This window comes from Ailuropoda melanoleuca, chromosome 12 (genome assembly GCF_002007445.2).
Source record: "Ailuropoda melanoleuca isolate Jingjing chromosome 12, ASM200744v2, whole genome shotgun sequence".
Lineage (NCBI taxonomy): Eukaryota > Metazoa > Chordata > Mammalia > Carnivora > Ursidae > Ailuropoda > Ailuropoda melanoleuca.
The window spans coordinates 10,070,625-10,084,070 of record NC_048229.1 but is presented as its reverse complement, the minus strand read 5'-3'; the positions used below and the strand labels follow the sequence as shown (position 1 = coordinate 10,084,070).

The 13,446-nt window shown below is 54.6% G+C and overlaps 1 protein-coding gene across 1 annotated transcript in view; it reads left to right on the top strand.

Annotated features, from left to right (window-relative positions):
* SLC8B1 (solute carrier family 8 member B1) overlaps positions 1 to 13,389 on the top strand; it is a gene marked incomplete at its 5' end in the record, with an annotated part of 20,327 nt that extends 6,938 nt beyond the window's left edge. Inside the window, 8 exons of the mRNA XM_034637973.1 lie at positions 943 to 996; positions 1,250 to 1,380; positions 3,713 to 3,854; positions 6,714 to 6,835; positions 8,397 to 8,550; positions 9,297 to 9,377; positions 10,519 to 10,586; positions 12,260 to 13,389. Coding sequence (XP_034493864.1) covers positions 943 to 996; positions 1,250 to 1,380; positions 3,713 to 3,854; positions 6,714 to 6,835; positions 8,397 to 8,550; positions 9,297 to 9,377; positions 10,519 to 10,586; positions 12,260 to 12,463 — 956 coding nt within the window. The remainder of the gene's footprint in view (positions 1 to 942; positions 997 to 1,249; positions 1,381 to 3,712; positions 3,855 to 6,713; positions 6,836 to 8,396; positions 8,551 to 9,296; positions 9,378 to 10,518; positions 10,587 to 12,259) is intronic.
* Positions 13,390 to 13,446: the final 57 nt, after the last annotated feature.

Sequence of the window (13,446 nt, the reverse complement as noted above, 5' to 3'; positions counted from 1 at the left end):
GCCAGGATCCTACCCGCGTGCTTTGGCTGTGCTGGTGAGGACTCATCGTCCGCTTGTCCGGTTTCACTAGCTCTTCCTCCTCCATGCTGTCTCCAGGGCAACATCTGTCTCACAGCTGTCACTGCTTATATCCAGTAACGCTCCCCACTGCCCTCGGCTTCGAACCCAAATGCTTCCGTATATGCCAATATGTGCGCACACAAACACACGTACACACGTAGCACACACATATACAAATCCCCATGTACATAAATACATGCACATACATAGAGCACAGGCACACAAATACATACGCAACACACATACGTACATATACACATACGTGTGAACACCCAGGTGCCGGTGACTCCCCCTACAGGAAGTCTGCCATGATTTTTCCTCTCCTCCCCCTGTCAACTGAGCCATCACCCCTGTGCTGTCTTCTAGACCCATCATAGCCCATTAGGCTAGAGGAAAAGGGGGCATGAGGCCTGGAGAGGGGCCTAAGGTCACACAGAGGCAGGACTAGGGCTAGCAATGAGGAAGACCGTTTTCCTTTTGGGCCCCTCTTTGCTGGGCTGAGCCTGTAGCATTCCTGAGGACTTCCAAAAAACGTTTCAGACTGGAAAAGAAAAATACGGTGGGTTCCAAATTCGGAAAAGTACAAAATCGAAGGCAGCAAATGTTTGAGTTAACGTCTTCAAACGCCTTTATTAAATTTGGCTTTATACCTACATCATTACATCTGAGGATGTGTTTTGAGTTAGACTTTCTTACTTGGTAAGAATCCTGAGTGTGCATAGGGATTGCTGAGAAATCCAAGGTCCAGAGGGCCTAGACATGTGTACCCTGAAAACAGCCCTGGCCCGCAGGTGTCCTACCGGGGAACCGTGTGACGGTGCTGGGTGGGGGGGTGTCTGGGCTTCCTAGCTGGCTCGTGTGAAACACCCCTCTCGCCTACAGAAATGCTCTCGGATTCTGAAGAGGAGCCCGTGTCTCCCAACAGCTATGACTACAGTGAGTGCGGACTCTGTGCCCAGCGGGGGTGGGGTCCCAGGGCAGGGCTGGGGGTAAAGAGGTGGGGAGATGGGACCATCGAGGCCCCAGGAATGAGGCTGCAAAGCAGCCCTACCTCTCACTGCACGCCAGCTGAGCCAGACCCTGGGCTTTTCCTTCTTCCTGAGGGTTGGGAGGACCAGGGGGCGGGCAGAGGGTCTCCTGGAGGCTGAGCCAGCCCCGCACACCTGCCCCTCTCCCCGTCGTGCACCAGGTGAAGAGTACCAGCCGCTCCTCTTCTACCAGGAGACCACGGCTCAGATCCTGGCCCAGGCCCTCAACCCCCTGGATTACAGGAAGTGGAGGATCAAGCCAGTGTACTGGAGGGCCCTCAAGGTGTTCAAGGTAGGAGGGGGGACCCTGGAGCCACGCTCACGACTCTGTGACAACACAGGACAATGGCCACTCAACCTTCTCCAGCTCAACGAGAGGGGAGGGGTTGGGGTGTGCTGAGACCCCCTCTGAATAGATTATATGGGACTTGATGGGGAAACTGAGTCATGGAGTCTGGCTGATGGCCTGACTTTGCCCCCCACGGAGGAAGGACTGCATCTGGGACAGAAGGGGAGGGGAGGGAACCCCTCCTGCGTTGGTGAGGAGGGCTGTGGGGCTCGGATGAGGGAGTGGGTCAAGGAGGGCTCAAATGAGGACAAGATTGGGTTATGCTGACCATTTGCTGCTTCCCTGGGCAAAAGTCTCCTGAGGATTAGATCTGAGCGGGGTGCCCAGGCTGCTTGACACGAGGCACACCTGCAGCTGTCTTCTGCCACCCAGGACAAAAGAGGCAAGGGTCTCACCTCCCAGCCCTTGTCTCCTCCTGGAGGTAACCCGGAAGCCACCAACGCACATACACGCTGAGCTTCTTGGTCCCAGGGGGCAAATAATGAACTATATTTACACTCCACGGTGGCTCTGGTGGCATCACGACCTCGGGCCTCTCTGAGCCTCAGTCTCCTCCACTAGAAAATGGGGCAAATGATAGTGTGTTTCTTCTGGAGCGGTTGTATTTGTAAGTTATTGCTGCAACAATGCCGCGTAACAAACAAGCCCCCCAAATCGCACTGACTTACAGTGACGGTATTTTTTCTCGTCTGTCTTGGGGGACCATACTTCATTCAGGCTGTGTGCGGAGCTTCTGGTCTGCCCCAGCATCTCATCCTGGGGCCACTGTGTACTTGGTGGGTATGCTCTTGTCTTGGCACAAGAGGCCAAGACAAATTTGCACACACGTTTTAAGGCTCTCCTCCTATCACATTCCGCAACCACCCATCGGCCGAAGCTCGTCCCGTGGCCACGTTCCACATCAGTGGGGCAGGAAATCATATTCCACAGCCCTTAATCACTTGACAAAGGACGTGAGCATTTAATTCTGTTCCAGGAAGGGATTGAAGAATTGCAAACGGTATCAGACTTATCACAGTTTTATTAAATTGTGACCATTTCATAAAAACGACTACGTGAAGGGCTGAGTATGGTGCCAGACAGGCATTTGCCTCATTTCATTGCACTTGGCTTTCCCAAGCTTCACAGACACTGTGTCTCTTACAGATTGCGGGTCTGTGGCGACTCCGCGCTTGGCAGGTCTGTTGGCACCACTTTTCCAAAAGCATTTGCTGATTCCATGTCCCTGTGTCACATGCTGGTATTTCTTGCAATATTTCAGACTTTTCACCACTACTCGGAGGGTCGTGGCGATCTGGGAGTGGTGATTACAGCTGCTGGGAGCTCAGGTGCTAGTAAGCATTTTTTAGCAATAACGTATTTTTTAATTAAGGAAACGTACATTTTTCGAGGCACCGTGCTACGGCACTCAGCGTAGTGTAAACATAACCTTTATATGCACTGGGAAACCAAAAAATTCGTTTGACTTGCCTTATTGTGACATGCGCTTAACTGAGGTGGTTTGGAACCGAACCCGTGATGTCTCTGCGGTTTGCGTGTAGTGAGCGCTCCATACGTGTGATTATTTAGTCATTGGCTGAAAGCACAAGGTGTGCAGTCCGTCGGAGCTGGCCCCGGATCCCAGCTTCATATACCCTTCTGTGTGTCTTTGGAGACGTTCCTTAACCCCTCTGAACCTTAGTCTCCTTTTCCGGAAGGTGAGGGAGAGAACAGTTCCTATGCACGGGGCCGTGGCCAGGATTAGTGGTGAGGTGCCACGGTCCACTGAGTCAACGGCCCCCCAAAGATGGCCAGGTTCCAATCCCCGGAAACGTGACTGTGTTACCTTCCTGGCAAAAGGGATTTGCAGGTGTGATAAAGGGTCTGGAGAGACAGTCTCCTAATTATGCAGGTGGGCCTGATGTCATCACAAGGGTCCTTATAGGGAAAGAGGGGGGCTGGGGGGGCCAGAATCGGAGGACATGGGATCACAGAAGCACGGCTGGTAGTGACCGGGGGCCACAAGCCAGGGGATGCACATGGCCCCGCCGACACCTCGATTTTAGGACCCCGTGCCCAAGAGCCGTATGGGGATGGAATTGTGTTGCTGGAAGGCCCTCGGCTTGTGCTGCTGTTCCAGCAGCAGCAGGAGACGACTGCCGGCGCGGGGCCCGGGCCTGCCCAAGGTCGGGCCCTCAGCCACGGCGGCCGCGTTCTGGCGTACCCTTGCCCCGGTGCGGCCAGCCCAGACGCGGGCCTCCCTGGTGACACCCTCCTGCCTTGGCACCCTTGCCAGCTGCCCGTGGAGTTCCTGCTGCTGCTCACCGTCCCTGTCGTGGACCCCGACAAGGAGGACGGGAACTGGAAGCGGCCCCTCAACTGCCTGCACCTGGCCATCAGCCCGCTGGTCTTGGTCCTGACCCTGCAGTCGGGGGCCTGTGAGTATCCCCTCCCCCAGGCCGGCCCACCTTCCTCCCCCCCACATTCCAGAGTTTTCTTTGCAACTGTACCACCGGGCCCTGAGCCCGCGGCGGAATCCTGGGCATATAGCAGGCACTTAATATATGTTTGTGCCGTAAGGGACACCAGCGTCCCACGCTCAGCTGGTCCAGTACTGCCAGCCACAGATGGAGGCTGCGAACTGGTGACCCTCAGGCCAGGTCCAGCCCTCTGCTCTCTTGCCTGCATTAAAATACTTGGAGATTTCACATCAGAATCCAGGTCCGGCCTTCTGAAGAAGACCTGGGCCCCATTCCCGAAGGGAGAACTGGCTGGCGCTGAGAAGGGCGCCCCTGGTGGGGGGTTGCCCGCTGTCTGCAGCCAGGCAGTCCCCTCCCTTGCTTCTTGGGGGACCTGGCTGGGGAATTGGAGTTTTCTCTGTCTGCTCCAGGCTGTCCTTGCCCTTTCCGACCTGCTCTGGCTCAAGAAATGCCTAGTGTTATCAGGTGCCTTCCAACCCCTGCCGCTCGGGCTTCTTCCTGTCGTCTGCCTTTAGTCCTCATGCTGCCCGTTCCTCTCTGTCCCCTGGGCGTCACCTGGAGGTGGAGGTGGTAGGGCGCTGGGGACAAATGGCATTTTTTGCTGTAACAGGGTCAGCAAATTCCCTGTGGGGCGCCTCCCAGATTTTTGGGGTGGAGGGGACACTGTGAGAGAGACCTCCAGGGCTCCATGTGACCCCAGAGCTGAGAAGGGCGCCCCTTAGGGGTGCCAGCTGTCTGGCTCATTAGTCTTTCGTTCCCTGTTGAGCAGATGAACCCAGCCTCCCGGGCCAGGGCACGGCCAGGGGCTCGTTTTCATCTTTGGGGCTTCTTAAAAGAGTAGACCCCAAGCATTAGTCACTCACAAGCCATCTCTTTGATTTTTCTCCCATCGTCTACTATTCGATTTGACATTTTTCTGGAATCAGCTGTTTTTAAACTTAAAGTTATTGAAAAGGAAACTATGTCACCTGCACCAATAGGAAACTGGCTTCATTGCCAGTAAATTCAAGGTAGCTGCAAAGATAAACACAATAAAAATAAAGCATCTGAGCCTGGAGCCTTTGTTCCATAGGCCGTGTAGCAGGTGTTAGACGTTAACAGACCTATTCGTACCAATGGAGACTTTCTCTGAGGGAGAAGTCGCTCACTTGAGATGTGATTCTGGCCTGGTAGGGTTGTGTCCACATATCAGCACCATCTGGTGAGAGCAGATCCGCGCTGGGGAGATACTGGTTCAGGCAAAAGCATTTATGACCCCCTTCCGGGCTGAGCCCTGGACTCAGCTCCCTGCTGGAGGGGGTGTCGTGTAGGCCAGCAGAGCCTCCCGGCCTCCTCCCTCTCTAGGCAACCCCAGAACCATCTTTCTAAAGCGCTACTTTCCCTATGTTGTGGTCACTTCTCCACGCAAAGACCTCCATGGCTCCCCAGTGCCCCTTGGTCCAAGTCCACACCGCCCCGACCACCTGGAAGGCAGCCACGCTCCCTGGTCTCTTCTGTTCTTGCTGGCGTCCACCTGCTTCGTTCCTTCCCACCCAGCTCTCCCCTCTTCCCCCTGTGGCCCCCCCTCTGCCTGCTTATGCCTCATCATGCGTACATCCTTAGCACTTGAAGAAGCCCTTCCCGACCCCCCCACACCCCAGCCACTTCCTAAAATTCACCCAGAACAGACCTGGCAAACACAGAAAAAGGGCCCCTCGTGCAGGAGTCAGGTTTGAAAGCTGGCCCTACCGGTCAGAACCGTGTTCAGTCAAATTACCTCCTGAGATTCACGCACGGGGTATGGTGGACACGATTTTGTGTGTCAGCTCCTTTGTGTAAGTCTCATGCCGGCTGACATTGGAGAACCAATGAGCTAGACTGAAGAAGAACAACAGGGAAGTCTTGATGCCAGTGTCTGGGCAGCCAGACCATCCACTGCCTTTGAGACCCGTACTGACTCCCTGGTGATGGAAAGGGTTGTGTGTGGAGAATTCTAGAGAGTTCCGTCTGCCTGTATGGTTTTCCCCTTTTCATGTTTTGTTGTGAAGTCCCTGGCACTTTCATAACTTTTTAAAAAAAGATTTATTTATTTATTATTTTAGAGAGAGAGGGTGGCGGGGGGGGGTGCTAAGGGCAGAGGGAGAGGGAGCCAGAGAATCTCAAGCAGACTCCTCACCGAGCATGGAGCCTGATGCAGGACTCGATCCCGTGACCCTGAGATCATGACCTGAGCTGAAATCAAGAATCAGATGCTTAACCGACTGAGCCACCCAGGTGCCCCCGGAACTTCTATGACTTTGAATGGGTTGGTTTGTGGAATGGACTTAGCAAGAGAGCAGGTGCTGGGCTCCAGGACCGGTGGGTAAGGGTTGGGTTCGACTGTACAGCTCATCACGGGACTGATGCCCATCCACTGGCAATGCCTGGCTGGAGGGTGCTGCCTTGAAGCTCAGTTGGAAGAAGCATCAGCATGATGATTGATTAGTGATGTCTGCCATGGGCGTGGGAGAGGACAGTGGTGGCAAGTGGGCTTAGCCATTCCCATCCTGGTCTCCTAGCAGAAGCGTGGGGAGAGTCTGTCTTTCATGTTGTCTGCCGCCTTTTCAGTGTGGCTAGCTTGAGCGCAAGGGCTCTGTCTTTAAATCCTCTTTCCCCCTGAAGTGCCCGGGATGGCACTGGGGACATTGTATGTCCAAACAATCGAGTGTAAGTGAATTTTATCCCTGGATCTCTCCCCCAGTCCCTCCCACTCATTCTGGGGAAGGGGCGTGCCTTCCTGGAGCAGGGGCCAAGCTGAAGCGTTTGGAGAGTACCAGCTCCCTTTCTTGCCCTCCACAGATGGCGTCTATGAGATAGGTGGCCTCGTTCCTGTCTGGGCCGTCGTGGTGATCCTCGGCACAGCCGTGGCTGCAGTGACCTTTTTTGCCACATCCAACAGCGAGCCCCCGAGGCTTCACTGGGTAAGAATCCCCAGCACTCCAAGGCGGGGCGAGGGGACAGTGGAATCTCCCAGGAGGGCGCGCTGTTCATGCCCCTGGGGCAGATAGGCCAGGAATCCCTTTCTGTAATTTAAAGCCACTTTGGAGAGTTTTGTTCCTTTTTGAGGTCTTTTTTTTTTTTTTTGGTAATAAATTTACCTTACTGAGATATAATTCACATACCATAGAATTCCCCTATTTAAAGTGTGGGTTTCAGTGGTTTTTTATTATATTCACAGACTTGTGCCCCTATTACCACTATCAGTCTCAGAGCATTTCAAGACCCACACCCATTAGCAGTCACTCCCTTCCCTTGTGCCCGCACCCCTACCCCTATCCCCCTCCCCCACCAGTCTGTGTCCTGTGCCCGTAGAGTTGCCTATTTGGACTTCTCATGGAAATGTGATCATCCGATAAGTGGTTTTTCGTTAGTTTGCATCAGGTTGTCAAGGTCGTTCGGTGCATAGTCGGGGATTAGGGAGTCACCCCTTTTCATGGCTGAGCACCATCGGCGGTGTGGGAACAGCACGTTTTGTTTTGTGTTCACCATCGGTGGACACGGGTTGTTTGTACTTTGGGGATGTTAACAAGAAGCGCTGCTGTGACGTTTGTGTAAACTCGAGAGTCTGCAAATAGGCTTTCGTTTCTCTTGGGTGCCTTCCTGGGTGAGGCTGTGGGGGCAGACGTTATGTTTCACTTTTTGAACAATTACCAGACTCTCTCCTGCCGCACTCTCGGGGACGCACGTGCATGTCCCACAGCCACGTTCCAGGGATGGAATTGTCCGGTGTTTGTGGGGTTTTGGTTTTTCCATCCTCTCCACCCCGCAGCCCGCTGAGGAATTTTTAGGCAGTTTTTCAGCATGTACTCTTCAAAGTTCACTTAAAGTTTAATTTTTTTTTTTTTTTACTATTTATTGATAAAAAAAAAATTATAGCTTTTATTTTGGGAAACTCTTGAGTGTGTCCACCCAAAGCAGGTCGAGTTTTCAACCAATTGATGTTTAGAGAAATCGTGTCCAGCCAGTGTTTTTACTGGGTTTTGAAGTATTGCACACACTCCAGCATGGATGGCCCTCAAAGACAGCGCTGAGTGAGGGAGGCCACGACGGACGACATGTGGCATGAGGCCTTGTAATGATGTGTCTCGAACGAGCAAATCCATGCAGACAGGAAGCAGAGTAGTGGAGGCCCGGGGCTGGAGCAAGGCTGGGTGGGATGGGGAATCACTGCTAATGGGCATGGAGTTTCTTTTTGTGGTCATGGGACAGCATTTGGTCCCTAGACTAGAAGCCAGAGAAAGCTTGTGGAACTCCTTCCTGGCAAAACAGTACTACTGAGCTAACCTTTTATGGAACACTTACTGTGGGCCGAGCACCAACTGCTCTCAATCTATTAACTCATGTATGCTCATGACGATCTCAGCCGGTGGGTACTGGGATCGCCCCATTTTACCGATGAGGAACTGAGGCCGGATCCCTGTTGGGGACCGGATCCCTGTTGGGGACGGGCCTTGGTCCCAACAGCGCCCATTCCCTCCGCAGCTCTTTGCCTTCCTGGGCTTCCTGACCAGCGCCCTGTGGATCAACGCGGCCGCCACCGAGGTGGTGAACATCTTGCGGTCCCTGGGAGTGGTCTTCCGGCTGAGCAACACTGTCCTGGGGCTCACGCTGCTGGCCTGGGGGAACAGCATTGGAGGTGACTCGGGGACAGCTGGGGTTCTGGGATGAGTGCAGCCACATCACTGCTCTTTGCCCCCCTAGCCAGAGCGCACGTGAGCGAGGCATCTAGGACACCTGCCCTCAGCATGTGCTTGGGCCCACTCTTGGTTTGGAGTGACCGTCACTTTGTATTGGGGTGAGATGGCCTGGATCGTCCCTGGGCCAAGAGACTATAGATGCCCCAGCCTCTTCCCCACTCCCTAATGTGTGGACATGTGGCTCCCCAGAGTTCAGGCGGGACATGGAGCCCATGGCAGCCAACCATCCTGAATGTGTACATGGATGTGTGACATATGCAGGCATTCACACATGCATACATATACCCTTCTCTAACTATAGCTGCCAGGTAGGGTTGGCTAAGTTGTGCACTGCACAAGAGCATCCAGACAAGGAGTTGGGGGGCTGAATTCTAGTTCTCCTTCCACTCACGTTCTTGGGCACCTTTTCCGAATTTGCGTAAAGGTGCTGTGCATGCTAGCAGTAATGGTATGTAACATCCCCAGAGTTGCCCCTGGTGGGAAAGAATGGGGTAGAAAGAATCAAGGAGAAAATTGTGTCATGGGATGCTGTGGCCGCAGCACCCAGCTAGCTAGTGCAAGGCCCAGATGGGCATTCATCAGTGTTTGTTGACTGAATGACTGTGGGTAACAGCAAGGAGTGAATGACCAAAGAGGGCCCAGGGAGCCAGTCACCATTCAAAGGCATCTCTCTGTTTCCATGCAGATGCTTTCTCAGATTTCACGCTGGCCCGCCAGGGCTACCCGCGGATGGCGTTCTCAGCCTGTTTCGGTGGCATCATCTTGAGTATCCTTTGTGGGGCTGCCCTCCCCGTGGCACGGGCTCCGAGGGCCATGGGTGTGCTCCGTGCCCCACTCCTGGGATTGGCCCTTCCTGTAACACCGGAGGCAGGAGACACAGCTACTGGGGCCTCAGCTTCCTCATCTGTAAAATGGGGATGTTGAGAGGACCGACCTCAGGCAGATTGTTGTAAGGACTGAATGAGGTGACAGAAATGCGTGGCACGTGGCAAGCACTCGGTGGTTGGCAGGTATTATAGTTAGGGCCGTGGTATTTTTTTTTTAAAGATTTTATTTATTTATTTGACAGAGATAGAGACAGCCAGCGAGAGAGGGAACACAAGCAGGGGGAGCGGGAGAGGAAGAAGCAGGCTCATAGCAGAAGAGCCTGATGTGGGGCTCGATCCCATAACACTGGGATCACGCCCTGAGCCGAAGGCAGACGCTTAACTGCTGTGCCACCCAGGCGCCCCAGGGCCGTGGTATTTTTTATAGACACCCCCATGCTGAGTGTACGTGTGCCCCATGGAAGACCCTCTTCTTCTTGCTTCTAGATGCCATGGTCTATGATGTTAGGTGTTGGCAAGCTTTTCCTGAAAGGGCCAGAAAGTAAATATTTCAGACTTTGTGGGCCGTACCAACCTCTTTGGCAGCTACTTGACTCTGCTGTTGTTGTGTGAGAACAGCCGTAGGCAATACAGAAATGAATGGACATGGCTCTGTTTCAATAAAACTTTATTTATAAAAGCGGACAGTGAGCCAGATGGGGCTGCAGGCTGTAACTTGCCACCCCCTGGTCTATCTAGAAAAGACAAGGATAAGGAAGCAGCCTGGGGCTGGGAGAAGAAAGGTCTTTGAAAGTAGATGGTCTAGGGTGCCCGTTCTGGTGCCCCCACGTGACCTCGGAGCTTTGTGCACATCTTACTGTGTGCACCAAGCACTTCCTTCTGTCACCTCATTCCCTCCTTACGGATCGAGTGCAAAATGCACACTAGACCCTCACCTTCCTAAAAGGGCTACCACTGGGAAGGATCTCCTCAGAGAGGGCGTTTTGGGGATGGGGGTGCAGAGGCCATAAGGAAAGCCGACGGGCATGCGGTTGGGGCGGTGGGGCGTTGTTCCGGCAAACTTCCTGAGCTGGGCCACAGATCTCCTGGTGGGAGTGGGGCTGGGCTGTCTGTTCCAGATCTCCAGGAGCCACGCGGCGGAGGTGAAGGTGAGTGGCCGGACACTCCTGCCAGGGGCCCCTTCTCATGCGCTCCCCCCGGGGGAGACCATTCGCATCTCAGCGGCGTAAGCTGGCTGGGGAGAGGCGTTGTCTGAATTTGTGACAAGCCTGATTCGTAGAGTGTTTTAAAAATATCTTGAATAGAGGGTTGAAAAGATGTGTTCCTTACAAGTTCATGGAGTAACTAGGACGTAGCTTCGGGAAGGGGCAGAAAGGCCCTGGATTTAGGTAATGGTCCCATCACTGAAGTCTCTTGCTGTGTGATTGTGGGTGAATTAGGACATCTCTGGGCCTCAGTCTCCTTGTCTGTGAAGTGGGGTTGATGGTCCCCTCCCACCCCTGCAGGCTTCCTGGGTAGCGTGCACAAGGTAAGGGCCAGGCCGAACCCCTTATCCCAGTATTGCCCAGAGGACAGATCAGGATGGGGGACTAAGGCAGCCCCTGCAGGCGGGAGCCTGGCAGGTTTGGAGAAGGTTCTGAAACACATCGAATGGAGTAGGTTCTCATGTTTCCAGGATGCCCAAGAATTTCCTGGGGGTGCGTGAGACCTCCAGTCCGAGGCATTCCACAGGGTGGGGCCTGGAAACCTGCATTTTAAAATAGGCTCCCTGGGGACTGATGAAGCTAGGTCACTTGAGAAAGTCTGTTCTAACAAAGGCTGAAAATGCCAGCACTTGCCGGGGCAAAGGGAGAGGGAGAGGGAGAATCTTAAGCAGGGGCTTGATCTCACAACCCTGAGATCTTGACCTGAGCTGAAATCCGGAGTCAAGAGTCGGGCGCTTCACCGACTGACCCACCCAGGCGTCCAGGAGTTTGCTTTTCTGAAAGGTAAACACCATCTGCAAATTTTTATACTCTTCATGGGTTTACTAGGTTCCCTTTATTATCAATTCCCAGGCAGTTGCAGACTGAGGCTTCTGGGTTGGCTCTATTTCTTCCTTTCTCTTGCTCTTTGTGGCGCGTGCGTGCACGCGGGTCCGCATTCCACTGCCTTTGTACCGAGTTTCCGAAATGCTTCCGCTATTACGTATGACGCAAGGCATCAGGGAAGGTCATTGGGAAGGATGGCCATGGGTCGTGTTGGGTGGAAAACGCAGGTTGCTCTTAAGCACTACCTGGTGTGCGATTCCGTTTCTGGTTTCAGAATTGCTGTGCAGGACTGGCGTGCGTGTGTGTGTGTGTGTGTGTGTGCAGATACGTCGCTGTGAGCGGGGAGGCAGGATAGGGTGTCGTTCAGAGCTTGGAGGGCGATTTGGGCTCTGTCCCTCATTAGTTTGCTCGTCCGTGGCCGGGGGTAACGGTGCTCTCCTCCCAGGCGGTGGGGAGATGGGAGGCTAGATGGCGCGGGTAACACACCCGGCACAGTACCCAGTGTGGGGTGAGACAGACGTGAAGTCTGGAAGGCAGGGAAGCAGGGGAGACGACAATTTCACTTCGTACTCTTGTGTAAGGCTTGAGAAAGGCGTGTAACACGTGTATGTCACCCCCTGTATTAGTCTCCTAGGGCCGCCGTGACACAGGACCCCAAGTTAGGGCGCTCAAAGCAGCGAAGTTCAAGGTGGGGCATGGCCAGAGGGGCCAGAAGTCCTTCCCTGGCCCCTAGCGGGGGACGGGCGACTGGTGGCTGCAGTGACCCAGCCTCTCCCCTGTTGCCCCCACAGCTGGAGCCAGACGGACTGTTGGTGTGGGTGTTGGCGGGCGCCCTGGGCCTCAGCCTCGTCTGCTCCCTGGTCTCGGTCCCACTGCAGTGCTTCCAGCTGAACAGAGTCTACGGCTTCTGCCTGCTCCTCTTCTACGTGAACTTCCTCGTGGTGGCCCTGCTGACCGAATTTGGGGTGATTCACTTGAAAACTGCGTTTGAGTGACGCCTCGTGTCTGGGGCCGCCTGGTGGCCGGGAGGTGTCACTGCAGGCGGCCTGATGGACGTCTGGCCTGGGTGGCTGCGAATGGGGTGGCTCGGGGGACCCCGCTGCCTCTGCTGGTGGTTCCTGGCTGTTGCCCTGTGCAGAGAGGACAGCTAAGCCTTGTGTCTGGGACATCGGAGACCGGGCTGCGCTGTGCACAGAGCTGCAGACAGAAGGGAGCCTTCCTTGGATTATCTGTGGAGCCTCTGGGGGGCTGAGTGCCTTCCGGGCCGGGGTCGGAGGACCAGCTGAGCGGAGTGTTCCAGCGCCTGTAGTCATGCCCTGCCGCCTTCCTGCATCTTTTCCTCAGGGCTCACTCAAACCGCGGCCACACCTGGGCTCGGGGTGTCAGGGCCACGCAGATGGCAGGCAGAACGCGGTGGGCCTCAGGCCAGCCCGGGCTGAGTTCTAGAGCTGCACCGTCCGACAAATAGAATGGGAGACACATACCGAATTTCGAAAGTTCTGGTCGCCACATAATAAAAGCCAAAAGAAACAGGTCCTACAGTATATGTATTAATGGCTCCCCGACATCAGCATATGCACTGGCCCCATTGTGGCCACCATATTGGACGGCACAGCTCTAGCCTCTACCTCCAGAGCTGTCTGCTGGCTGTCGGCAAACTCCTCTGCGCCCTGAATCTTGGCTTTCCCCAGCTGTGAAACGGGCATCAGTTGGACTGTGCCCTGTCCTACCTCAGGGGGAGCCCTGGGCCGGGGTTCCAACACGGGACGGAGTGCTCCCCAGTGCCTTCCCGCGGTCAGCTATGGCCCTGCCTTCTCAAGAAGCAGCTCTTCAGTCTGCCTGACTGCCTTCTGCCGGCAGCAGCAAAGCGACTCGACGGTCTCTTTTCCAGTGAAAAAAGTTATTAAATATTTCAAGCGTACAGAAAGCAGCACGCCCATCTTTTACTGGTTCTTCCTTACCTGGGCCAGGTGAGGAG